The sequence below is a fragment of the Macrobrachium rosenbergii genome, chromosome 9 (assembly GCF_040412425.1).
Source record: "Macrobrachium rosenbergii isolate ZJJX-2024 chromosome 9, ASM4041242v1, whole genome shotgun sequence".
In the NCBI taxonomy this organism is placed as follows: Eukaryota; Metazoa; Arthropoda; class Malacostraca; order Decapoda; family Palaemonidae; genus Macrobrachium; species Macrobrachium rosenbergii.
The window spans coordinates 48,611,053-48,638,552 of record NC_089749.1 but is presented as its reverse complement, the minus strand read 5'-3'; the positions used below and the strand labels follow the sequence as shown (position 1 = coordinate 48,638,552).

Genomic DNA, 27,500 nt, shown 5'->3' with positions numbered 1-27,500 from the left:
AATGTAGCATATATATTCATTCACTAGACTATCTACCCGTATTCTGAAACCTTCGTTTTGCGCTCTCTCTCTCTCTCTCTCTCTCTCTCTCTCTCTCTCTCTCTCTCGGTTGAAATCCCCCTCTCTCATTAGTACCGACAGATCTCGAGGCTACTTCCCCTTGCCAGTTAACGACGTCTGGTCAATAGACATCTGTGAACAAGAACCCCTTTATTCGGGGAACTCATGACATTTGCTTTAAGGAATATCTTTCTCTGCAGGAACAGAGGAACCCACTGTGGAGAAAATATTTCATAACCCAGATATCATAATGTACCCAGGGGCACGTTCTCTTGCGTGCGCGCATTCTCATACAGGGGCTACATAGCGCTCATGATGATCTCTGCTTTAAGGACTTTGATCCTCTCTTATGGCGTTTAGATCTCTTATGCACATATCAGACTCCTAAATCAATAGGATCCCGCATGCCCCTGGTCGCGCTGGCGCGCTCGCAATGATGTAAACTCGAGGAAGTCTCCATGGGCCCGATAAGACAGTTGTTTTGTTTGGATAGCAAGTGAATTGTCTGAAGCTGTCTTGTTGTCCGCTGGAAATTCTTTTATTCGATCCACGAAATTTTGCTTTTATTCTCTCTCTCTCTCTCTCTCTCTCTCTCTCTCTCTCTCTCTCTCTCTCTCTCTCTCTCTCTCTCTCTCTCTCGTAGTTTTTGCAAATATCTGAAGTTTATTGAATTAGGGAGGAAACTTGGACTCCTTTGTTAATGCACATTCAAGTATGCGTGGTTGAATATCAGCTAATTGTTTACAAGGAATGGGTATATTTGGTAAGAGAGAGAGAGAGAGAGAGAGAGAGAGAGAGAGAGAGAGAGAGAGAGAGAGAGAGAGAGAGATGACTGTGTCGCAAGGACATATTGTAAAATATGGAATGAGAGAAAAGAATTGGTGTTCAACAAGTATTGGTAAAAGAGAGAGAGAGAGAGAGAGAGAGAGAGAGAGAGAGAGAGAGAGAGAGAGCGAGCGCGGGGGGTTGTAAGCAAGATTAGTGAGAGGAAGAACGGTGTTTAAAGAGAGAGAGAGAGAGAGAGAGAGAGAGAGAGAGAGAGAGAGAGAGAGAGATTATGGCACGTATTTGCTCCTGTCTCTCAACTCATTACGGGATCTCTCGCACACGCGTCTTTGATCTGTCTGTCAGTCCATTTATGCAGTATATCTAGCTATGTCGTCTCATTACGCTATTTGTTTTTTGTCACTTTTATGACTTTTATCATTACGTATCTACTTCTCAAGTCTTTCTTCTGCTGTATTTCATTTTCTCTCCTTATTGATAATTTCCTATCTCTCTCATTCATTCTGCAAATTAAGATTTAGAATGAGTGAGCTGGTACTTGGCTCTGAGGAGAACGATATAAAATGAATCAAGACAACATGGAAGAATTTATTGTCCCTTAGAGGCTCGAATATTTTCCTCATCTGTGTTGTTATTTTGTTGGTATGTTTGTCCATAAGACATCTTAAATATTTTTAGGTGAATTTCAACGAAATTTTGTACTGGTGTGGGATATGGGCCAAAGAAATGTTAATTAGATTTTGAGGTGGATCTGGATGTGGATCCAGGATTATTTTCTTTAACACTGCGATGTATGGAAATCGATTTTTTCCATATACTGACAAAATAAATGCCTTCATCTACATGGAAAGATGGAGACATAAATCTGACATTAAAACCTATCATCCTGTGAAGTTTAATGCCAATCCGGATAGCTAAACGGATCTGGTTGATACAAAACGTGTGGGCAAGCCTTAGAGTTATCGTTTGGCAGGGGCATGTATTTTCTGATCGCTTGATCTGTTGGAACTTGTACGCCATATCATTGGTTATCATCCATAAACTTTTATCAGAACTATCGAAAATTGCTGATACGATCAGTAACATAGCTGTTTATATACCCGCTAACTTTACTAGTCTTCCGTCCCAACTAACGTCAGATTTGACAGCTGAGGTAAATGACCCATGCCATTGCTGTCATATCATAACGAGATACATAAAACATTTTACTGCCAATAACTTTCCTTACAACTGGTCTATTTTTGCCTAGATAGGTTTCTGCCCTGAGGAAGGCTTGCCCATGAAGGGGGAGATGTTTCCTTAGTACTATTTTCCTTCATTAACCTACTCTTAGTTTTCTCAGGGCATCATTGTGGTTTATTGCTGCAGGCACTAGACCCCAAAAATGTTTGTAAGTTCATGTAACTATTGTTTTGATTTATTTATGAGGCAGGGGTGTGGACTCGAAACCGAAACCTTCTTTCATTCGAACGTTCAATAATGGGACATCATCAAGTTTGATTCCTTTCCCGGTTCTCGGAATAGTCCTCAGAATTGCAACGCCTCTTTAAAAAAGCATCGATATTGATTTGGGAGAATCAGGCTTCCCCAAAAGGATGGCCCAGGGACCAGAAATTCTCGGCCAGTCATCCAGCTGAATAAATTGATGTGAATTCAAAAGACAAGAGATACAAACCTTGTACGTGAGGAATCCAAATCAAAGCTAGCACATGGTTCCCGATTTCTCATTTGGTTTGTGAAAGACTTGATGTGGTTTATTGGGCCTCTATTTTGCGACGCGACGCCCCGCTTTTGAATGACGTACTGAATGCGGTCCAAATGATAAGGAATTCTAATTATGGTTTCTGTGTCGTCAAGAGCTCCTCTCTCTCTCTCTCTCTCTCTCTCTCTCTCTCTCTCTCTCTCTGGTGTAAATGCATACATATGGAGCGCATGCATACGAATATTGTTTAGACTCACGGACCGTTGAAATATCCCACTTGTGAACGCATCCATACATACAAGAAATACACAAACTCGCTCAGTCACGCTCATACACATACACCCACACGTGGACAAGGTCAACATACAATTGTATTACCTTCTTGCACTTATGTTACATATATGCATTATACACATTTACGCTAATATAATATAGCTAGTTGCCGTTACAATCGAGTTCACATGTTTCTTACCTCTGTGTTCACTGGCTATCAGCCACCCTTAAAAAAAAAGCTAAGAATATTCTGTACCAAGTAGCTCTTGGGTTATAGTATACCTTCAACTCGCATCCCCGTCAACAGGACACTACAAAAACGATTAAAATATGACATCAGTCAGTAATCAAAACACATAACAATTTAACCTATTTGGTTGAAATTAAATTTATTTATAATGCAGTTCACTGAGTTGCTCTACAGAGTAACCCCAGTAACTTTGTATGCTTCCTCTTGTAATCTGAAGTGATGCCTTATTCCCTGTAACCCTCTGAGACTGTTTGTAACCGTAGCGACTATTTGCAACCCTATTCCAATCACTTGTAACCCTCTTCAACCCTTGTGGCTATCTGTAACCTTTTATAACTCTGAGACTGTTTGTAACCCTTAGCGACCATTTGCAAACCTATTCCAATCACTTGTAACCCTCTGCAACTCTTGTGATTATTTATAACCCTCTGAGACTTTGTAACCCTTAACGACTATTTGCAGCACTATTCCAATCACTTGTAACCCTCTGAAACCCTTGTGACTTTTTATAACCCCCGTAGACTGTTTGTAACCCTTAGCGACCATATGCAACCCGATTCCAATCACTTGTAAACCTCTGCAACTGAGTGCCCCTGTGCAACCTTCTGTGACTTTTTCAACCCTATTCCAATCACTTGTAATCTTCTGCAATCAACAGGTTAAAATCCCTTGAAATGCTGCTCAGTAACCAGACAATGAAGGATAAATATAAACACATGACAACTTTGTACTGTTTAATGATTTATGATGAATTACAGAAAGGAATTCATGAATGAATGATTATCGTAATGAAAGTACCAATGACGCAGACTGCTTTCAGGACTGACAGAGAAAATGACGCAACTCGCAAGTCAGTCGATTGCGACATTTACGGTCAAAAAATGTATGAGGGCCAAGATCGAACATTTTGGTTGCTGAATGTTATTTTCCAGTGCTTATATATATATATATATATATTATATATATATATATATATATATATATATATATATATATATATATATATATATATATATATATATATATATATATACATATATATTTTTTTCATATGTATATATACTGTATATACATCATATCTGTGTGCATATACAGGAAAACTGAGACTAAGTAATTTAATGGTATAGATATTTTAGCTCAACTTTCGATTAGCTAAAATGAAGAGAATTGTCATCATAAGCAGTACTTTGCCCATTTGTTATAAGTAAAACATTTAGACAAAGAGCACATTATGCATGTATACAAATATACGTATATAATACATACAGGTAAGTTACACCTATTTATCAAGAAATAGATGGAGTAATCGATTGAGCACCCTATACAAAAAAAACTCACTTTATAATTTTGCGTGACTTAGTTTCAATGTCAAGGCTCATAAATACTTAGATTTTTTATGGAAAAACAAATTTAAAGAATTATTTTTATTTGGTGATGTAAAAACATTTTTACCCACGAAAAACGACAAAAGAGTGGGGTCAAACCCAAAGATAGAAATAGACCTATCCATTGCAAATGACGTCAATGAGAGGAAGGGGAAATAGTTTGGGATAGAATTCCAGAATTTTAGCAGTCGTATTACCTAGCATGACTGATTTCCACATGCACATATTTATATCTTTTGATTAACGCTTCGGGCAGTGGTACGGTATTGTGTGCTTTCCACAGATACACTTTAATAAACATCTACCCCGTAGTGGGATGGTGCCATCAGTGCACCTCACGCGGTGCACTGTAGGCATTATTAAGGTTCTTAGCAGCGTCCCTTCGGCCCCTAGCTGCAACTCCTTTCATTCCTTTAAACTGTAGCTCCATTCATATTATCTTTCCTCCATCTTGAAATCCACCCTCTCCTAACAATTATTTCATAGTGCAACTCCTTTGAGGTTTTCCTCCTGTTACACCTTTCAGACCTACCTACTCTCAATTTCCTTTCCAGCGCTGAATGACCTCATAGTTCCCAGTGCTTGGCCTTTGGCCTAAACTCTGTTCCATTTCATTCCTAAAAACATCTATATTTTACCTGTCGGATATGAAACCATTAGGAACGAGCTTTCGGTCACATATGAAAAGATCTTTTGATTACTATTCTTTTCTTAATTGAGAAAATTCTCGTGTGATTTAAGGGATCTTTTATTAGTGAAGAATTGTTCTTCAAAGAGAATCTCTCTTCATGGAGATTCCATGAAGAGAGATTCTCTTTGAGGAACAATTCTTCATTGATAAAAGAAACTCTTCACTGACTGAATTAGAGTGCCCTAATGAAAAAGTTCTCTTGGTGAATTATATTGGAAAATCACCATCAACTGATATTCGTAAAACTTAACTAGATATGAAAACTAACTGTGGGAGGAGCTATTTCTTTTAAAACTGGATAGAATGGAAATTAAGAATCATGAATATTTTATATGTAAATTTCTAATCACGTTATAAAGATAAACATAAAGGCAATGATTTTAAACTTCTTTTCCTTACAGGCCGTCTTCCCTCCCAGTTACATTTACCCAATAATGTTGCCAGTTCATCGACCCGTCGCCCCACTGACCTGGTTAAGGATATAAACTGGTGAGTAAGCACGACATATTTTAATTATAAAATGATATCACACTCATCTGTTATTCTTTGTAGTTGTAATATATTCATTGTACAGCTGATCACTACTGTCTTAATCAGTATACATTATGAAAAACTGCAGTATTTGGTGCTGTTAATCATTAACACCATAATCATAGCACGAAGATCGTAAACACAGTTACTTTATGTAGGACCATTTCGAAAGTCTACGGAAAACCCAGGGTAATGTTCCCTGGTTTAATTAATTAAATAGGTGCTTGCAAATGCGCCAGAAATTGCATGCATTTCGTTCCCGCATTTCAGTCGTTATAAGACCTCATCACGTAATCAAGTTTCGTGTGAGAAATTGTTCTCATTTCATCGACTCTCGTTGCAGCTCGCACCAGACTCCTCCGTGATAATCTGTCTCGCGCTTTTCAATCCAGTCATTATGATGAAAATTTGATGCACGTAGTCTCCCCACGAGGCCATCCTTATTGATCAGTCTTTGAAGACGGTTAATTACTTTTGCCAAACAGATTACGCTTTTGGTTGGGTCTTTTTATTTGTTAGCAGGCTTAACGCAAAACGTTGTGCGTGGAATTTTACGAAAATTTTACCAAAGGTGAACGTCGTCATTGGCAATTAGTGATTAGATTTTAAGGAAGCTACGAATGTTACTTTTTGGAGTAGGAATCTTGTAGGAATCTTTCTTTGGGGAGGGGCGGGGGCGGGCGGGGGTGGAAGTTTACAGTTTTTTCTTCCGCATATCAGTTTACCATTCTCAACATTTTTTATACCCGCATATCCTCACTTGAAAATTGTCATTTATCATTGGAAGGTCACTCATCCTTAATCTGTTTTGATGTACGTTTCGCAATTATATTGTAATATCTCACTTTCTCGTCTTGGGTGAACAGTTTTCACAAATGTATCCTTTCTTGTTTATTGAGCCTTTCACTTTCTATGAAGAATATGAAATTAGGACACTTGGTGTCTCTTATAAAATGCGCAAAATTATATTTTGAGCTGCAGTTTCTCATTTTCTTTGCTAGTTAAACTCTTCATCACACGAATCTGAAAAAAAACAAAGAACAAGACGTGTCACTCTTCCAGTAGCTAAGTCTTTGGTAAGATTGACACCAATACTGATGGACACCAGTTCAAGCCTCATCGGTGCCAAAAAAAAGGGGGGGGCATGGATAGGAGGTTACTCCTCCAAAGGAGCAGGTAGGGGATTAGGGTATGGGGCAACACCTTCAAGGCTAATTTCTAACAGATGAGGAGGGCTAAGCGTATAAAATGCAACAGACTCTAGGAGCCTGGTGCAAATGGTAATGTGTTACACTAAGTCTTTGAGAGTCACAAGTAAATGGAAGGGTAATGAATCCCTGTTGAACACAGAACTTGTCATTATTCAGTAGAAAGCAGATTACTGTATTTCTTCCCTTATTGCCACCATGCATAAGAGTTATATTCCCGATAATTAACAAGACTTGTTTTTTTTTCAGTCACCTATTAATGTATTTATGCTGAATGACATCTCTGAAATTTTGACTGGGTTATATGCCGTGTATGTTGTTCAACCCAGTGATCCTTATTATTTTACTCATTCGTTTACTTAAATATTTAACTTTCTACCTTAACTAAATCATTCTCGATGATTTGTAAAAACTTAATGCTAAATATAAATTATTACAAGTACAAATTCCCTGAGGAAGGAAAATTGGAGGCAAGAGCCCCCTGGATTCAAGCATAGGAAAGAAGGAAGAAGCTGAGAGATAGTGGAGAGTCACTCGGACAAAATGGCGCTCGGAGGCAACCATTTTGATTTCCCTCTCCTTAGCATCAGTGAAAAACTTGCTCAGACATTTTGTCTCTACATGAAATACTTTTCTTTTGTTAATGTCTTTGTAATTCAGTACCCTCATATTAAGGTGACTATGTGATACAAATAAAGAACTCCACAGTAATGTAAATGTAGATTTATTAAATTTTGTACAAGATAGTTTCTTCCAGCAACCATCTTGAGGTCAGCTGATCACTGAAGCAACTTTGTACAAGATTTAGGGTACATCCACGCTACGGTAAAACATGTCATAAACATGTCAGAGACTTATTGTACATATATCACCAACAGGTTGAATACAAGTCAGCTACGTATTGGTAGTTCTAGACAGTGCTTCACGTGATTATCCAGCATTTGCTGAAGGTTCTTTCTCCACCAGTGGTCACTGACTTGTTTTCAACCTGTTTGTGATGTTAGTGTGGTAAGTTGCTGGCGTGTGTTTATGACATGTTTCCTACTAGCATGAACACACCTTTACTCAAGATTTACATAAACAGTAATGTGGAGTTTTTGTTTAATGCATTTTATTGTTACGAAATGGAAGTGGGAAAACTGCAAGGAATCTAGCATGCAATTAATTACACTTGCAAGGCAAGGCGGATATAAAAGGTCGTTCATGTCTGTATACAACTGGATAAAAGTGATGATAAAGGGTGAGACGGACGGACACACCGACATACTCGAAGCGTGGGAACTGACACTGAAGCTTGGCAAAACTGGAATTTGAATGTACGAAACTATACTTACAAGATAATTTACAAAGGAATGACATGGAATTTATTCTTGCCCTGCAAGTAACACTTCACAACCATGTTCCCTTATTAATCCCTACAGTTTCCACTTTATGCGTCACTTATCATTCGTAGCATTCACCCTTTATTACTCGAGGTACACGACACCTCCGTGATTCTGGTGAAATCGGATGACTGCGAGAGGTCGCCGCTGTTGTTGGAGTGCACAGTGCACAGGGAAAGGTGGCGCGGTTTCTCCTCCAAACATTCCAGCGCCCGACGGGGTGAATCACCCTGGTCTTCCTGGTGCTCCTTGTTAATGGACTCCACCGACGACCCCATCTGCAGGGAATGCATGGAAATGTCCCTGCTACTCGACTGCAGGTCGTGGCAAGAGCCGAGGGAAGAAGGGGCCTCTGGGTTTCGAGTTCTTACTTTGTGGACACACTGCCTGAGTTTGTATACACTAAAGGTGATAAGCTGCTTAAAAGCCCTTCGGAAATTCCCGTTTCTCGCTACGTACAGGAAGACGTTGACGCCATATTGAATCCAGTAGACCATGTATATGAAGATTCCGAGGGCCACGTGGCTTTCTTTCCTGACGAGGCAGACGAGGTTGTAGACGCATATCGGGATCACGCAGATGAGGAATATGAACAGAAGAGCCAGGATGAGCGTGACAGACCGCAGCATGTCTCGAAATCTGTCCATGACTAGTTCTTCTGATCTGAAATGGAGGAGATGGAAAGAATAATTATTCCCTTGTTCACTCTTTGGCTTATATACGAGGAAGTGAGATGAACTACAAGATACTAGATGTATAAGTGTATTATTTGATAAGCTAAAAGCGATGGTATTCCGAAAAGCAAGATAACCATTAGACTACAACAAGCATTCGTAGAAATATGGCATTTTGATGGAATAGAAAAAGACAGAAAATTCTCAGCCACCTTCAATAAAACCTTTGATGAGACGTGTTGAAACGGTGCCAATAAAGAAACATTAATTATTCATCGGCGAATTTCATTCGGCTTTCTAACACTTGAATTGATGATATAAATGGAAATTTCATGCGACCACTCCTTTTCTTATTTTACAATGTTTGATTTTTATCTTGGTTTCTCTGTTCGTTTCCAATATATGTTTGCTCAACAGGTCACCAAAGCTGTAGCATTTTTTTTTATTTCATTTACATAACGATGTAGTTGTGGGTACGTTTCTATTGCCTTTTCTGTGACGATGTTTTGTGAGAATTAAGGGGCGAACAGCTGAAAACAGAAACTTCTGAGAATAGTTTTTGCTGACATCAAGAACTGCTTGGAAGTCTTTTGCGTTTTTGTTTCACTGCAAATTCGGAAATGAAGGAACTGAGACGAAAACGATGAACGGGTTGCAGGGGCCACAGCTGGAAGACTTGTGCTGGCATATAATTTATCAGTATATGATTAGCTCGTTTTCCCAGGGTGTGTTTGTCAGAGAGAGAGAGAGAGAGAGAGAGAGAGAGAGAGAGAGAGAGAGACGTAACATGTACAATTGCTAAAGTTTCCCTGGTTTCCGTTGGTGCTCGTACGCCTGTTAGTCGATTTACCATTTACAAGACAATGACGTTTAGATTAGTTTTGTATGAATGTTTGCACCTTCTGATTAATAATAATAAAAAAGATAGAAATAATAATTAAAAGGTCGGCTATAGGCGCACTCTGCATTTTTGTACCCCTGACATCTTCGTGCCAGAAGGCAGGTCTTACTTTATTGCAGCTTGGGACTTACGCTCCATTTTTCCTGAGGGCTCTCATGTTGGACCAGATCTGATAGATGATGCTCAGGCAACCCAGGGGCATCAGGAGACACGGGAGTGAAGACTCCAGGGAGTAGAAGATGAATCTGGCCATCTCCCCGTCGATGTCGCACTTGAAGGTGTTCCTGTCGTAGTCGTATCCGCCAATATCCTGCAGTTGAGAGCATAGAGATGGAAGTTGTTTATGAATGAACAGTCGTTTAAATATAGGCTCGCGTGCGCGCACGAGCCATCACAAACTGTCTCACATATATATATTGGTCACATCCACTAGCGCCATTGTATGCAACTGTTATATGAAACAGACATGCATATATTGACCCCTTGGGTTTCATGTCATGCCTGGATATATTGTCTTTTAAAATCTTGAAATATGAAAGGGGGAAATTACAGATGAAATTCTGTGCTTCCATCAAGCTTCGCACGAACATAGCAAACATGAACTATTACCTTCTACCGTGTGTGCGCCCGGTGGATAAACTTGTGGGACATACAAATAATAAGAACGGTCGGAGCACAAACTATGTAAAGAAGCTACTTCATTTATTTTCCGTTGTGGATTTCAAGCCTTTCAGTGGAGAACATAACCCCAAAATATTAAGAAATGGAGACGTTTGAGAGTTCGTTTAATGACTGTTCTCTTAACGTACACACACACACACATATATACAGTATATATGTGTGTGTGTGTGTCCGTCTGTCTGTGTAGTTGTAGTTATCTATCTCTGTATCTGCCGTTATGCAAGAAAAGATTGCTTGGTTTGATTCAATATACCGCACGCGAGCGCCACATTGCAACGTCCCCTAAATAGCAGAAGAGCCTCTTCATTTGAGACCAAAACGAATCCATCTGTTGCCAATCTCGCCACTGTGCCAGTTATCTAGACAAACGATTGGCTTGGGGAGAGGGGATGTTGGGGGAAGGAGGGACATGGATTACAAATCCTCATACCGGTGATACTATCGTAGGGAAAAGAAGAAATAACTCGGTCTTCGGGTTATGAATGATGACGGCTGACGGGAGAAACTGTGTCACAGTGGTATGTTCAGGGAAAGAGAATAAAGGGCTAGCGTGATTGAGAGGAGAGTCATAGGATGCATCTGGAGCTCCAGAGATATGTAGTGGGTGGAAACGAACTTGAAAGAACTAGGCCTGCGGGGTTGGAAATATGAAAACAAGGGAAGAGATGAAATTGTATGCGTTACTGTATGTGCCCTAGGATATGGGGATAGAAAATGGAAGAGAATATATGTGGGGTATTCTTGGTCTTCACGCAGAATTATTTAGGTGGAAAAAGTGGTTACCTCGAAGCGCTCCGTTTGCTTTGTTTCCAGTCATTCTTTTATTTTGATAGGAATATGGATTGGGCTTATTTCAATCCCATTCTAGAAATACCCTTTTCTGTTCGCACAGACACGCACACACACACACACATATATATATATATATATATATATATATATATATATATATATATATATATATATATATAATGTGTGTGTATATATAGGCATGTATATAATATACATACAAATGATATCCCAGACTCAAAAACTCCAGTTAAATTTATGGGCCAAATATTTCCCATCTTGACAGTCAACTTTCATGTACAAAACGAGGAAGATATGAATATTAAAAAAGTGACAGCCAACATAAAAGTATACAAAAATATTATAGAAGAAATTGAAGCATACCTCAGGAAACTAACCAGCAAGGATACGGCAAGAATGAAAGTGGCAGTCAGTAAAACATAAAATAGTGATAAGATTGTGAAGGAGGCTGTTTCCCAGGCATCTCCTCTCTCCCAAAGAGACCTGCTACTGCTATAAAATCTAAGGTCCTCGTTTGGGCACCTTTTTTTCAGTTTTGAGTGGGTCATTTATTTTCGTATGTACAGAATTTTCCATTTAGAAACGCTGTTCCTCCTGGAAGAAGATGGCTTCTGAGAATAAGAAGACACCTTTCACTACAATATTAAAGCTCTGAATTGCTGGATCAAGGGTGAAATTATTGTGCATAAAAACGTCCCCAGTTTTATGGCCGCTTCATGCACCTTCACAAGGCATCTTCCGAAGTCCAACGACCACCATGACGTAAAACTATTTTAGCAACATTAATACTGTTAATGAAGATATTCATGAGTTTCGGGGGCCATTATATTGCTTTGAAACGCTAGGCACCATTGCCTGAGTTTCTGACATTTTGTTGTTTATACATCTGCGTTTGTAAATATTTACTTATTTGTTATTTACCATTAAGTCTCTTTTATTCCTTATTATTTTATTCGCCCTGTGTTTTGTATTTTTAACACAATTCTATCTAATTCTGTGGAAATTAATCTTGCAAGGCAATGGACTCATAAGGTGGTTCTATATGAATATTTTTACATTTCCAGTGATAATAGTAATGTAGTGGGGAGAAGGTGATTGACTGGAGGTATATTTGTTCATTATTTGGTTGAAGTAAAATTAAAGACAGATGAAATTTCGAGTGGGAGAGGAACGAGTAAAAATAATGATGTAAAGATAACTATGACAAGAGAACTTGATAAGAAAGGTTCAAAAAGAATGAGTGAGAGGAATCGTTGTTGTTTCATGTATGAGGTAAAGTCGATAAAGAAGACTTAAGATTTATAGGGACAGCTGCTTAGTACACCAGGGAAGGTGTATGGTAGCCTTCTGGTTGAGAACGTAAGACACAAAACAGAATGTCTGATAAGGGAAGAATAGTGTGGGTTGAGACAGTAATAGGAGAAGTTTGAAGTGAAGAAAAAATACTGTATGTGATATACATGAAAGTATAGAAATCTCATGACAGAACTGATAGGGAGGCAATGTAGAGGTGTTGGGGATGTATGTTGTAGAGTGTTGAAGGCAATAAAAACTTTTATGATGGAAGTGAACCATGTGTTAAAGTTAGTAAGTGTTAGAGTGACTAGTTTTGGTGTAAAAATTGGGCTAAAACAAGGTGTGTTACGTCTCTATAGCTATTTAATATTGTCAGCGATGGGGTAATGCTAGACGCCTGAGAAAGGATGGTAGCTGTAGCGTGGAATGGGTGATGTTTGCAGGTGATTAAGTATTGATTGGGTTTTGTAAAGAGAAACTGCATGCTAGGCTAAACTTAAGAGGGTTAAAATGGAATCAGGAAGGTGGAGCAGTGAATGTTAGTATGGATGGCCAGAGAATGGATGAGGGAGATTCATGTACAGTAGGTATTTTGGAGTGAAGATTCCAGATGATAGGATGGGAGAAGGAGCGAGTCACAGCAGGTGAAGCGTGAAAGGTAACCAGAAGTGTACAAAAGGTTGGAAGGAAACAAGCATGTCTTGCAGAAATCAAGTGTGGGTATTGTATGTGAACGATGGGTTAGTGTTTTGAGGTGGTTTGGTCATATGAGAAGAATGGGAGGTGGGTGCATGGGTTGGTGGGGAAAAATATGCAATTTGGAAGTACTCAGACGGAAGAGGAGAGGAATAACTAGAAAATGTATGGACTGGGTAAAATAATGTATTGGAAAGGCAGGGCCTCAATATCCAGGTTGAACAGTATGTAAAATAAAGATAGTGGTAAAATGTGTGTGTGCGTGTGGTTGGGAAGGGATGCTGCTGATGATCTTTCGTGTAGGTGTATGAAGTGGCTAGTATTGTGGAAGTGTTCAGCACATGGGCTCATCCACGATTCAGCATCGAAAGCATGAATGTGATACTGGCCGTTGCCGTTTCTTTTCTCGAGAGCCACCTCTCCTCAGAAACTGCCTAATGTTGTAATAAAATAATTATAACAACCGCTCTCAGTGCCGATAATAGACTTCCGTTAATATCATAAAAGGTCTCTTTTGATACCATTAAGAAGACATAAAAAAAATTAGAAGGGAAAGGGTCCCGCATTTGCAATAATTAATGTTGGTTGGTGAGAATCACATGACTAAGCTGAACGCGATGCCAGTCGACGAGAAGCGCCAATTAGCGTTATAAGGTCTCACCAGTCTGGCAGTCGTTATCTGTGAGACTTCTAATGCAGAACGAAAAGAGATGAAAAGTGTCAGTTCGCTTCACACGGCTTACGTCATGTTACCCATTTGGCAGTGGTGGTTTGGAGGGAGGCGAGGTTGGTCTTTATACCAGAATTGGCTTACTGCTTTTGAGAGTTACAGTAGTTCTCGTCACTATTTAAGTGATTTTGCTGTGGTATCGTACATGTATCAAGTACATTATGTTGCTTAGTCTTTTCCTGTTTCAAGACCTTGTGGTATTTCATCGTGGAGCTATTGAATACTTCCAATAACATCCATCTACATTAACAGTAATGTACACCACTTTTTCTGTGTTACACAGAAAAAATGGTGCACATTACTGTTGATGCAGATGGATGTTATTGGAAGTATTCAATTTTTACTTTGATTTTTCACTCCTTTTTAATACAATAATTTCTTAGCTTCAATTTTTGCTTTAAAGAATTGCAAGGACATATTATATATTACTATCAGCCCCATTCGTTTTAAATTCGTCTCATGGTGGTGTGACAAGAACATGGCGGATTTCTATTTACTTTTTCTTAAAGTTTGTCATTATTTCTTACAAAATGTCACTTGCAAATCTACATATTACCTGAAGAGCATTCTTTCTTTTAATTGTTTGACTGCAGTTGTTATTGTTGTTATAAACAACAGTCGCCATTATCATTACTCTTCATAATTCACATATAGTAATTCTATCCTGGCTTTAATACCACCGTTATCATTATCATTAGTACTATTATTTTTATTATATTACTTTTTATATGTTGTTGTGACATTAGTAGCACGGGTTCCCTGAATGATCAGCTTATTGCAGCTTCTTCTTTATTATATCTGGATTCTGTATTAAATTGTGTTATTTTTTTATTATAGGATAAATAAAGTTGTCAATGGTTTGCTTGTAATATAGGCAAAATTCAGAGTTAGAGATACCGAAAACTTTTTTTTTTTCTTCAAGTCATATTTCAAGTAAATCGAGTAAAAGATGGATTCTGTGCTTGAACTGATCACGTTACTGTTTATTATTATTATTATTATTATTTTATTATTATTATTATTATTATTATTATTATTATTATAAACTACTACTACTTTTACTATCATTTATGTCTGAAAAGAAGAGAGATGTTAATAATATCCGTATGTATATTATTATTGCTACTATTTGGAAGAATATTGTATTTGTGTCTACAGAAGAAGACCTGTCAAAGACACACCGGCTTTTTCGCAGAGATTCCTTTGAGAGAGATGTCCTTACTGAGAGATATACTCCCCTGGGAGATTCCCAGAAACGATGAGGAACTTTTAATTGCATTCCTAACGTCCCAAAGGAATGTCTGGCCAAATAAAGTTCCTCACGATGCTGTCTTGATTGGGAGTGTGTCTGATTTATAAAGATGGTGTGGTTTAGCTTTTTTTATTTTTATATATTTTGTTATTTAGTGGGTCGGCTGTCATGCGGACGGAATTATTTAGAATTATTGTTCTTTACCAGCAAAGACATCGTTTGGTATGTTATAGGAACCCTTGACAAGATTATGAAAAATCCAAGGCAAACAGTCAGACAATTTACATAGCCACAGACAACCCTTGAAAGTTCAGTTTTGCTTTTGGTATGCTAAAGGGAAAAATTATTACTAATTTCCAGACATATGCTAACTAGACAAAGAGGAAGAAAATGGATTCATACACTTACCGGCAATAGAATGATCAACTGTGGCACAGCACTCGATACCCAGATAATGACGATGAACACCATAGTGGGCTTCGGTTTGAAGAACCGCAGACCCCTGCTTCGTCTGAGATCCACACATCGTTGTATGGTTATCAGGGCCAGAGTCTGCCACTCCACCAGGGCATTAAGGTACCTGAAGAGACCGGCGCCTCTGCAAAAGGCAACGCTCGGCCTACACGGCCAGAAAGCGTAGCTGTAGGTGTAGGCAGTTATGGGCAGGTTGACTCCGCAGTAGAGCAAGTCACACACGCTCAGGTTCAGGAGCAGCATGGTGTAACCGTCCAGAGGTATCACCGGTTTCTGGTGTGCCAGACTACGCGAGTTTGTTGATGAGAAGTTTGGGCTTCGCTGTCTGCATCTCCTCCAGAGATCAAATTGCCAAGTGATGGTGATAATGCTAATGGCATTTCCGGCAATTCCAATGACAGCTACGCAAACTGCCCACGCCTGAGCCGCATGGATCCACCATGAGTTTTCACTGGTGCTGTTACCTGCAGATTGTAAGAGTACTTGAGGACCATCCATAGTTTGTGTAGATGAGGAAGTGTATCTGGATTATTATTCAAATGCAGCAGCATACGTGAATGCAACTCTTGTTCCTTCTGCACTTTTGTGCCCTCTGAAATTTCAAAGTGGTGCCTGCATGATCTCTGTGGGCTTCAGCTCTGCAGGTTTCTTTTTGCAATTGATAGAACCTTGCCTTTTCTAAACTTAAGCTCTTGTCAGCCCACCTGCAAGATGAATTCCTGGAAGAAGAGAAAAAACTGGGAAATGAGTAGGAACAAACATGAAGAAATTTAAGAAGTAAGGAGGGCACAGACAATGAATAGTCACAAGCTTGCAAGATCTAAGCAATCAAGACTCTGTGGGAACTGAATGGGACCAAACATGAAAAAATGTAATTATGGTGATCACTGGAAGTGAGTGTGAACATATATAAATAAAATAAGTTATATATGCAAAAAAAAAAATAGTAACAACAACAAATGAAATGTAAGGTATAAGGAAGGAGTGGGAAGTAGGAGCATATAAGAAAAAGCATGAATTATAAGTCTATGATAAGTCAGTGGGAACAAACGTATTTTTATTATTATTCATATGGAACAAGCCCACAGGGTCCATTAACTTGAAATTAAAGCTTCTTAAGAATATGGTGTTCATTGGAAAGAGTAAATGAATAAATAGATAAAAATGTAAGTAAATGATTAAGATAAAAGGAGAATTGTATTAGGGTAGTAATGCATTACATCTTCGCTTGAACTTCTGAAATTCCAGTTGCACAACATCCTCAGGGAATCTGCTCCACAGTCCAACGGCGTGTGAAATAAAGGACCTCCGGAACTGAGACGTTCGACAGCAAGGCATATTTACTGCATATTAGTGCTACTGTTTAGCAAATCTGGTTGCTCTCAGCCGGAAAAGAGGATCAGGGATCAGTTGTGAATGTGAAAGATCTCTGTTAAGATACAACTTATGAAAAATTGACAAACAAGAGACTATCCATTGATGGTCCAAGTCATAACCATCCAGTGATGGTTCAAGTCACAACTGCTAATATTAGGAAACAGAAGCCTACCACCATGAGCCACTATCTAAAGGAGATAAATCTCTGTCAGAAGCAGACATCCACACCGGAGAACAGTATTCTAGTAAAGAAAGGACAAATGATCTAAAGCAGGTTGCATTGATTTTATCATTACCTAACTTTCGGGTGGCACTTGCTGACACTTTAATTAGATGTTTCTTAAAAGTAAGATGTAAGTCAAAAGTTAAATCCAGAATAGTTAAAGCTTCAGACTCATTCAGCAGAGCCCCATCCACCTGAAGGGGAGGATGGGCTGGAAAATCTGTGCAAGATCTGCTAATCAATAGTGATTTTGTTATACTGGAGTTCAGCCTCATACCCCACCGACTGCGCCATTCACCAATCCGCTCCCTGTCGCGATTGAGACTAAGGGCAGCTTCATTTCTCATAAGTGGAGACTTTACTGCACCTGCAAGTGTTGCACCATTGTTTTCCAGGCCAACAACCATATCATTAGTATGCACTGAAAATAATAGTGGACCATGAACACTGCCCTGTGAACTCCAGACACAACAGGTCTTGGTTTCCTCAAGATCCCATATACAGAAACTCGCTGTTGCCTACCTGTAAGGAAATCTTGAAGTAAATTTAAAACACATCCTCCCACTCCAAGATTCTGAAGTTTATAAAGTGCCTTGTGATTCACTAAATTGAAAGTAGCTCTAAAATCTATGTGAATTACTCCACGAGTAAACTCGTAACCCTTATCGTGGTTCTCTTGCAAATGGTATGTCAAATCCAAAGGAGCAGCGCAGGTATCTGACTGCTTCCTATATGCATATTGACTATCGGCTAACAAACCTTGAGATTCCACATATTTATATAGTGGCATAAAAATAAGTTTTTCTGCAGCTTTGGAGAGCACAGGGAAAACGGAATTTGGCCTGTAGTTACTGCAGTCTGCAGATATGCAGCTCTGGAACAGGCACTGCGTTACTAAGCCTGTGCTCATCCGCAAAGACACTATATCAACCTAAAAATCAATAGAATCTGCTACTGTTGGAGACAACACACAAGGAACCTTTTTAAAAAATAAAAGATGAAACCATCAGGATCTTCTCCACCCCAACTATCAAGATTATCAAAAATTTTCTTAGTATCCCTAGAGCAAAATGCAAATTTTGTAAGAATAGCTTCAGGGTGACAAGTGTCAATGAGAGGGACATCCTCAGCCGATTGCTTAGCTTCAAAAGCTTGATGAAGCAGTTCAGACTCTTTCTTAGGGCCAGTAACCAATCTACCATCAGTGGTGGAATGGAAGACAAGCCTGACCCTAAGATAGATGATGCCATTTTGGTCCACCACAGATGAGGCTGAGTAATTCCTTCAAGTTTCCACTATCTATAAGGAATGACTGTAATTTCTCTCACCTATATGGTAAATTCTATTCGCAGCACTGCAAGACTCAACAAAAGTGGTGTAATTTTCATGTGAATGATTTTGTCTCCTTAAAAGAAACAAGGAGTATGGAGACAATGGGAAGAAACTGGGAACAACATAAAGAACCAGGATATATGGAGTCTATAGGAAGAAACTGGGAACATAAAAAAACGAAAATATGAAGGCCATGGGAACAACATGAAAAACATAAAGAACTATGGAAGCCAGTGGAAGTGAGTGGGAGCAAACCAATAAGACTCCACTGAAAATTCAGGACACTGTAGTGAATGGGAACAACATAAAAAATCCTTAATGGAACTGAAGAGAAACCACTGTTTATAACACAAGAATTCACACACGCAAGCAAATGTTTGCATTGAAAAAGTAAATATGTACCCAGCTTCGCATAGAAGAGTAGCATGCAAACAGTGTTTAAAAAAGTAATATCCTAGTAATATTCTCAAGAAGTACTTGGATGTTTGTTACAATGCAAGAGAAATCCAACAAAGGACTCTGTAAACCTTTTGGGAAAAAAAAATTTATTAGATGATTTTTTGGATATTATAAACAAAGAAATTAGCTGGCTAAAATCATTATACAGGTAAATTTTAGTGCTTGTGTAGAATACTTGGGGAGTTTTGAATGGAATCAGATACCAGATGGCAAAAACTGTCCTGACATACAGGAACATTGTTCTGCCTATCATTTAGCAATTGGGGACTTCATTCAAATCAGTTATCTCGCACTTGAAATCAGTTTTATGTGTAATAATCAGGAACGTTTTCTGAAATACGGGACTTTCATTGAAACCATTTATCTCATACATGAACCCAATTTATATTTAGTGATCAGGAATGTTTTCTGAAATAAGAGACTTTCATTGAAATCAGTTGTGTAACACATGAAACCAGTTTTATATTTAGCAATCAGGAACGTTTTATGAAGTAAGGGACTTTCACTGAAATCAGTTATCTCATACATAAAACCAGTTTAATATGTAGTAATCAGGAACGTTTTCTGAAATAAGGGACTTTTATTGAAATCGATTACCTCGTACATGAAACCGAGATTTGTATTTAGTAATCAGGAACATTTTGTGAAATCCGTTTTTAGTTTTCTGAAAAGAAAACTCTTGTGCCGGTTTTATCTGTCCGTCCGCACTTTTTTCTGCCCGCCCTCAGATCTTAAAAACTACAAAGGCTAGAGGGCTGCAAATTGATATGTTGATCATCCATCCTCCAATAACCAAACATTACCAAATTGCAGCCCTCTAGCCTCAGTAGTTTTTATTTTACTTAAGGTTAAAGTTAGCCATAATCGTACTTCTGGCAACGATATAGGCCAGGCCACACCGGACTGTGGTTAAAGTTTCATGGACCGCGGTTCATACAGGATTATACTGACACCACCGAAAGATAGATCTATCTTCGGTGGCCTCGATTATGCGATGTACAGAAAACTCGATTGCGCCGAAGAAAATCCGGGGCACTTTTGATTTGCTTGATCTTATAGTCAAATATTGTTTACCGGTTCAGGAAAATTTAACAAAAATCCCTCATCGTGTGCATAAAACCACGAATAAGCACTCAGAAAAGGTTTCTCGAATCATCTTGTGCTATCAAGAGAATGTGAAATATGCCATCGTGTGCATGCAATCAGTTTTCTTTCAGTAATCGGAGAAATTTTCTGGAATCTGCAATTTTGTGCATGAAATCATAAAACATTTGCGAGATAGGTCACAAGATTTATGACTTAAATCCGCTATCGCTTGAACTAAATCAGTTATTGTGTAACAGTCAAAAACAATTCCTTATATATTCGGTATCATTTGCATGATATATAATTTGCACGATTAGAAAACGACATTACCGGACGCATTTTGTTTATAAGTAAGTTGAAATGTTCATGAAATTCCGCATGCTGTTCCAGGTCTATGATATAAAATGTTGAATATACTGGCTTTTGCATACCAAATATTAACATATTTATTTATAAAACATATGAACTCCCAAGCTTATGTACAAGAGATTAATATCTAATTGCAGGCTGTCAAAAATAACTGGAAATCCTCAATCAATTGATATTCACGCATCAAAATATTGTCAAGTCTATTTTGGGAACATGTAATATCGCCGTAAAAAGCACGCGCATCCTGTATCTTTCTGAAGACTGCTAATTGCAGTCGGGGACGATTGTTTGTGGGACCGCATATTGGAACCTTGGCTTCATATTGCTCTCCTATAGACTTGGGGCGTAATGAAAGGGAACCACAGAGAATTCCACTGATTGCAGATGGGACTGCGTAAGCCGAGGATAATTAAATGGAGAAAATAGGGAGTGTTGGTAACTCGGCGACTCGAATTTCAGGACTCACTCGGAGGCTGCTTTTAGTTATTAGTGGTTTATGGTCTTAAGAAAAGTTACTCTCAGCCTGATTTCCATGAACCCCATGGGATACGTAGATTTTCATAGAATGTTAGCTCTTCGTTGGGAGAGTCGGTAGAGCTGTGGACTAGCACTCGCTAGGCCCGAGTTCGCGTCTCCGGCCGGCTGATGAAGAGTTAGAGGAATTTATTTCTGGTGATAGAAATTCATTTCTCGCTATAATGTGGTTCGGATTCCACAATAAGCTGTAGGTCCCGTTGCTAAGTAACCAATTGGTTCTTGGCCACGTAAAATAAGCCTAATCCTTAGGGCCAGCCCTAGGAGAGCTGTTAATCAGCTCAGTGGTCTGGTAAAACTGAGGTATAAACTTTTTCATAGAGTATTTAGATAGCTGAAAAATATTTGTCTGCCATTGAGAAGATTATTGTAAATTTGTCACCATTCTCAGTGAACCTGTTATGCTTATTAAAATCTTAAGGGGGCCTTTATTGATAGCTATCGTGGAACTGCGAACTCGAGGATTAATCGGTTGGTTCTGTCATTCACACCGTTCACTTCCAGAAATTGGAAGTCTGCACTTCCCTCTGTTTTTCCCATTATCGTATAATCTGCCCCTTTTAGTTTTCTGGTCATCCACCCTTATAATTATCAAACATACCTTATTGCAGCCCTCTAGCCTCAGTAGTTTTTATTTTATTTAAGGGTAAAGTTAGCCATACTCATGCTTCTGGCAACTATATAGGACAGGCCACCACAAGGCCGTGGTTAAAAGTTTCATGGGCCATGGCTCATACAGCATTATACTGAGACCACGGAAAGATAGAGCTATTTTCGGTGGCTGTACAGAAAACTCGATTGCGCCGAAGAAACTTAGGCGCATTTTTCCCTTGTTTCTCTTAGGCCTGTCATACTCAAACCTGTCCCGAGAGACGTTACATGGTTCCCACTCTTTAGCTACCCTGATTCATCTTGTGAAGGAGCCACGTCTCGGTTAGTTAGAGGAGCCCGGAGGTCCACACTAGAAATCCTTTTCCCTTTAATGCCTTTGTGCAAGGTCACATGCTAGCTAGCATAAGGCCGGGTTAATCTAAACCAGCCAACAAGGTGGCACCACCTAGAAGGGGAAAGAGTAACCTATAGTAACGGATTGATAGATCTTGCCTTGGCGTAAGTGCCGAAGGACGCTGTGTAATGGAACATTGGTTTGAAAGAAGGAAAGTTCCACTCCATAAGAAGTAATGCGTGACGGAACTTGTAAATCATTCATATATTTATTTGTTGCCACCAGGTGACACCCTTCTACACAGAATTGCAGGATCGAGCTTGCTTTGGGTTCCTCGACCTTGCCTGTCTTTTAAAAACTAAACTAATCTAGTGATAGATAGGGGGAACATGGGTCGATAGGAAATAAGGTCATAGTTTAAAAAAAATTGAGTGTTGGGTTCAGAGTATGGAAGTTTTTTCTTCCATTCTCTGTTAGGAAAACATGTCAGCTTTGCCAGACGGACAAAGTTTTGTTGTCTTACGCAATGCTTTGGCCCTTCAAATCGGATATTTAGAGTACTGTGACGCTGCCACACCCTCTTTATGAGGCTTCTTCACCGTCGGTGTATAATTTCATTTATTCACACAAATATTTAGCTATTATATAATTTTTGTTGCCATTTACAATAGTTCATTCATCACCGCTTTGTTGGTAAGCAACACACAAGTGATGGTGTACCTTAGTTCTTTTAAAAACGCTGTTTACCCAGACTTCAGCGTTTTTGTGCTTGATTTTATGAAGAATTACTCTTTATTAACTAAAACTTTTCAATAATGCCGAGAGTTAGATACAGATACTTGCAAGAATGTGGACGGAGGCTCGGTAGAAGTAAAAGCAGTTTTCTCATAGAAATCGAAATAAAGACCAGTCTGTCTCTTCAATTTGTGTGGGAGGAAAGAGAGAGGAACCACTTGTTGTTTGTGGGAAGCCGCGTTGTGAAAGCGGAATTGAGTTGTAAATGACATTATAGGATGCATTCCTATTAAGTCAAGTATTCAGGAAAAGATAAACCAAAACAAGGTCAACCATGATACCCAAAACACAGAATTATGGAGAAAAGCAACAAGATGATGGAACGTACGGAGCAGGAGCTCTTTAGGTTGGCATTCATCAGTGGCACTCAGTGCCATTTAATATCGAGGGTTAAAGGATGCTGAGTCTTCTGACAAATGAAGACTAGGTCTATTGGGGAAAATTCATTCAAAATTTAAAATATGAACCCACAATGATACCTGTGGGTAGGTTTGGAAAGTGTTTGGCTTGGAGAAGAAAGGTGAGCTAGAAAAGGAAAAATTTCTTTTAGGCATACAGTAGAGTTTTTAACTAATCAAAATGCTTTTAATATGCAGAATAAAGATAGCTATGTTTTTCTTTTAAAAAGTTAGATAAAAAAAATCTCCCATAAATGAGTGTGTGTGTGTGTGTGAGAAACTAAAAGTTTGAAAAACTTCAACTCGTTTTTTCCCAAAATCAGGTTTTCATGAAGTTAACTGCATTCAGATGTTTATAGAATCAAGATTTTTGAAAATAATTGTAAAATGTAAAAACCATTAATTCTGCAGGAAATGTAGAAACTTTCTGTGATTTGGAGTTCATTTATCTCTTCTCATTTATATGCAGTGTTGAATTTTCAAAACTGAAAAAGTAAAAATTTTGAATTTTCAAAATTTTCAGAAACAGAATTTCTACTAATTCTTTAAAATTTTTAAATCATGCATTTTAAGATTATATAATCAGCTTTAAAACTAAACACAAATTATCTCTGAAGTTGAAATTCAATAAAGTTATTAAACTTCGAAATTTAAGAAAAAATATAAAAAAATTAATATAAAAAATGTATTGATCCAAATTGCATAAAATTTTCAGTGATATGTTTTACATGTCCAATAACCCCTCAAAATTACAGCCATCTCATTGTAATATTTAGGAGAGTCCTAATCGATGATGCTCCATCTGTACTTTTGATCATGTCACTCAGGTACACAGAACTTGCACGACAATGTGTGTGCGTGTATATATATATATATATATATATATATATATATATATATATATATATATATATATATATAATATATATATATATATATATATATATATATATATATATATATATATATATATATATATATATATATATATATATATATATATATATAAATATATATATATATATATAGTATATATACATATATATATATAATATATATATATATATATATATATATATATATATATATATATATATATATATATATATATATATATATATATATATATATATATATATATATACATACATGTAGTAAATATGAGCTTTGTATAACCTTTTTTTTTGGATCGGTTAAATAAATTCAACTTAACTTGAATAAATAAAATAAACAAAATAAGTAAAACGAGGTCTAATCATTATTATCATATTCCTTAATCCTTATTTTCTGATATGCAGTCTGAAAATAATAATAACATGCTTTACCGTATTTTGTATAATTTTACAGTTCATGCAAAATAACGACCAAATAGTGAGAATAACTATTTTACTAGTAGTTATTTTGCATATTGTAAAACAGATAAAGCATATTTATTATTACTTGTTGATAGTATCCGCGTGTTCATGGAAATTGTATATGACTGCCACTATTCGCTGGAAATTATGGTGCGCAAATACAGTTGTTTTGAATAGCCGACAGGCTCAACTCCAACAAACATTTGTCACGGCGATGATGATGATGATGTTGGTGATTATTATCGACGCAGTTGCAGTAGTTCCATTTTTGCATTTTGCAAAATAAAAGCACAATATTATTATTGTTTATCATCATCATCATCATTGCAATTAAATTTTCTGTTACAAAATCAACATTAAAGCAAACATATAATAATAGAAAAAAAATACATAATCTATTGTCTTACTGCAGCCATTAAATGCGAATTGCAGAGGCTAAGAAGGCGTGACGGTGAGGCGAGTATATAATTAGGAGTAAGAACACACACATGATATTATACACAAATATCAGGTTTCTATTGAGTTTCGTAGACTTTATTTTCCTTGCGCTCTGAGTAATCAGAAACTACGCCTAATTACAAGGTCCTCGTGTCTCGTGAATCTCATAATTTACTTAATTTTTCATTTTTGCCTATGAAGAGAGTCGAGAATTTCTCAGCTTTATCGCCTGTGCGTGATATTATAGAAACGTGTATAATTTAGTGTGTGATTTTGATATAATTACTTGCGCAGTATATGATGTAGGTTTGCGTACAGTTTTGCTCTGAAGCACATGTGGTCATGCTCACACATATTGATGGATTATTATGTATGTGTGTATGTATGTATGTATGTATGTATATATATATATATATATATATATATATATATATTTATATGTATATATATACATATATATATATATATATATATATATGTATATATATACATATGTATATATATTTTATATGTATATATATATATATATCAAACAGACCCCAATAATTGTTTGTATATAGAGGGGGAATGCTCTTACTCTTTTAGTTTACCGTTCATGCCAAAAATGATTCAGTGAATCTTACGAGCAAGATAATGGGAGACGGGAAATCTAAGGCCTCCCATTTGCTTTTCTACGTATTATTTAAATCAACCCGCAGAAAATTAGCTGTTTTACATAAATTTCCTGTCTTTCTCAAAAGATTGAGTTTTCACTTTATAATAGGTCTTCATGAAACAAGGGATAATCTGGTTGTTCCGTGCCAGACGTTTTTAATTTTCCGTATAATTAAAAACGCATGCTAAGACCAAATAATTAGTTTTTTATGATGTATACCAGCTATTCATACAGTCTTATCCGCCATGACCTGTAAGACAGACAGACAAGATGGGAGGATCCTGTTCATGTCCCATCATTTCAATAAAGGGGAAACATAATTTATTATATACCAAAGAGGTTATAAGGGTTTATAGGGCATTGTTATATACTTAACACATTTTGAGTTTATATATAATAATGTATATATAGTATATATTATTATTACGAGCTTGATGGCGTGTGCGCTACACTGCACTGGAACCCAACGCTGCCAGTTATGTCTCCACTACCCTCCAGATCCCCTACCTACCCCACCCCCACCCTGGGTGGACAAACAGGTTTGCAGGAGGAGGGTGGATGAGTCATGTCTTCCCTACCCTTCCGATCCCCTACCTAACCCACCCCCACCCTGGGTGGACAAACAGGCTTACTGGAGGAGGGTGGATGTGTCACGTCTCCCCTACCCTCCCGATCCCCTACCTACCCCGCCCCCACCTGGGGCGGACAAATAAGAAAGTTCCACTCGGATTTTATTGTTATAGATTGTTACATATTGTTATATATTAAATGTAAAACAATTTACAGTGTTTGTTTTATTGTAAATGTAAATGAGAATTTTTTTTCTTGTTCACAGACCCACTTTTAGGGACTCATGAAAAATATTATATCAATACAAACACATGAATAAAAAACGGTTGTATACAACATTACCAAAAACAATATGAAGAATAATTAATGGCTAGGATGAAGCACATGACCTTTAAGTGTTCCCTCAAGGGGGAACAATGAGTAAAAAAAGAACACACAATGAATTTTGAAAATCTGTTGACGTCCCTTGACTTCATAATTGCTTATTAATAACTTCAAGAAAGTTTTGGTCTTACTTTACTACACGCAATAAGCCGTAACCGACTGTCTGCAACGTCAGGTTGACACGCGACTTTGTCACAAAGCTATTAACTTTTTCCCCTATTCCATTCAATAATGTCTGGCTTTTTACGTCGTTGTTCCACGCTTATGAGGTCATAAATGCTAATCTTGCTTCTGCACCCAGCAAGTGTCTGTGCAATGGGAGGTCACTGAACCCTTTACGATGTAGGGGTCACTCTCATTAATAAGGGATATGAAATAGGCAATCTCTCTCTCTCTCTCTCTCTCTCTCTCTCTCTCTCTCTCTCTTCATATATATATATATATATATATATATATATATATATATATATATATATATATATATATATATATATATATATATATTATATATATATATATATATATATATATATATATATATATATATATATATATATATATATATATATATATATACTGTATATATATATGAATGTATGTGGTGCATATTATATATATAAATATATATATCTATATATATATATATATATATATATATATATATATATTTCTGACTCACGTCGGGATCAACCCAGGTCTCTCAGGTGGAAAGCAAGGGCGTTACCCACTGGGCCATACAAGTCTAAAAGAAGTCGGAACCTGAGAGCAACTGCACCCAAGGAATTACCTGGGCAAGC

At 37.5% G+C, this 27,500-nt stretch overlaps 1 protein-coding gene and 1 long non-coding RNA gene across 3 annotated transcripts in view; one reads left to right on the top strand and one right to left on the bottom strand.

Annotated features, from left to right (window-relative positions):
• The window catches only part of LOC136841765 (uncharacterized), a 255,318-nt gene that overhangs the window by 82,885 nt on the left and 144,933 nt on the right, over nt 1-27,500 (top strand). The window contains exon 3 of one of the 2 annotated variants that reach the window (XR_010854081.1): nt 5,549-5,636. This is a non-coding gene — a long non-coding RNA (uncharacterized lncRNA). Of the gene's footprint in view, nt 1-5,548; nt 5,686-27,500 lie in introns of those variants that run through there. The other variant, XR_010854080.1, reaches the window with a different exon arrangement.
• The window catches only part of LOC136841764 (protein trapped in endoderm-1-like), a 28,642-nt gene continuing 8,160 nt past the window's right edge, over nt 7,019-27,500 (bottom strand). The window contains exons 2-4 of the mRNA XM_067109034.1: nt 15,717-16,501; nt 9,975-10,153; nt 7,019-8,931 (exon numbers count right to left, since the gene is read on the bottom strand). Of these exons, the coding sequence (XP_066965135.1) occupies nt 8,343-8,931; nt 9,975-10,153; nt 15,717-16,280 (1,332 nt within the window). The 5' untranslated portion in view covers nt 16,281-16,501 and the 3' untranslated portion in view covers nt 7,019-8,342. The remainder of the gene's footprint in view (nt 8,932-9,974; nt 10,154-15,716; nt 16,502-27,500) is intronic.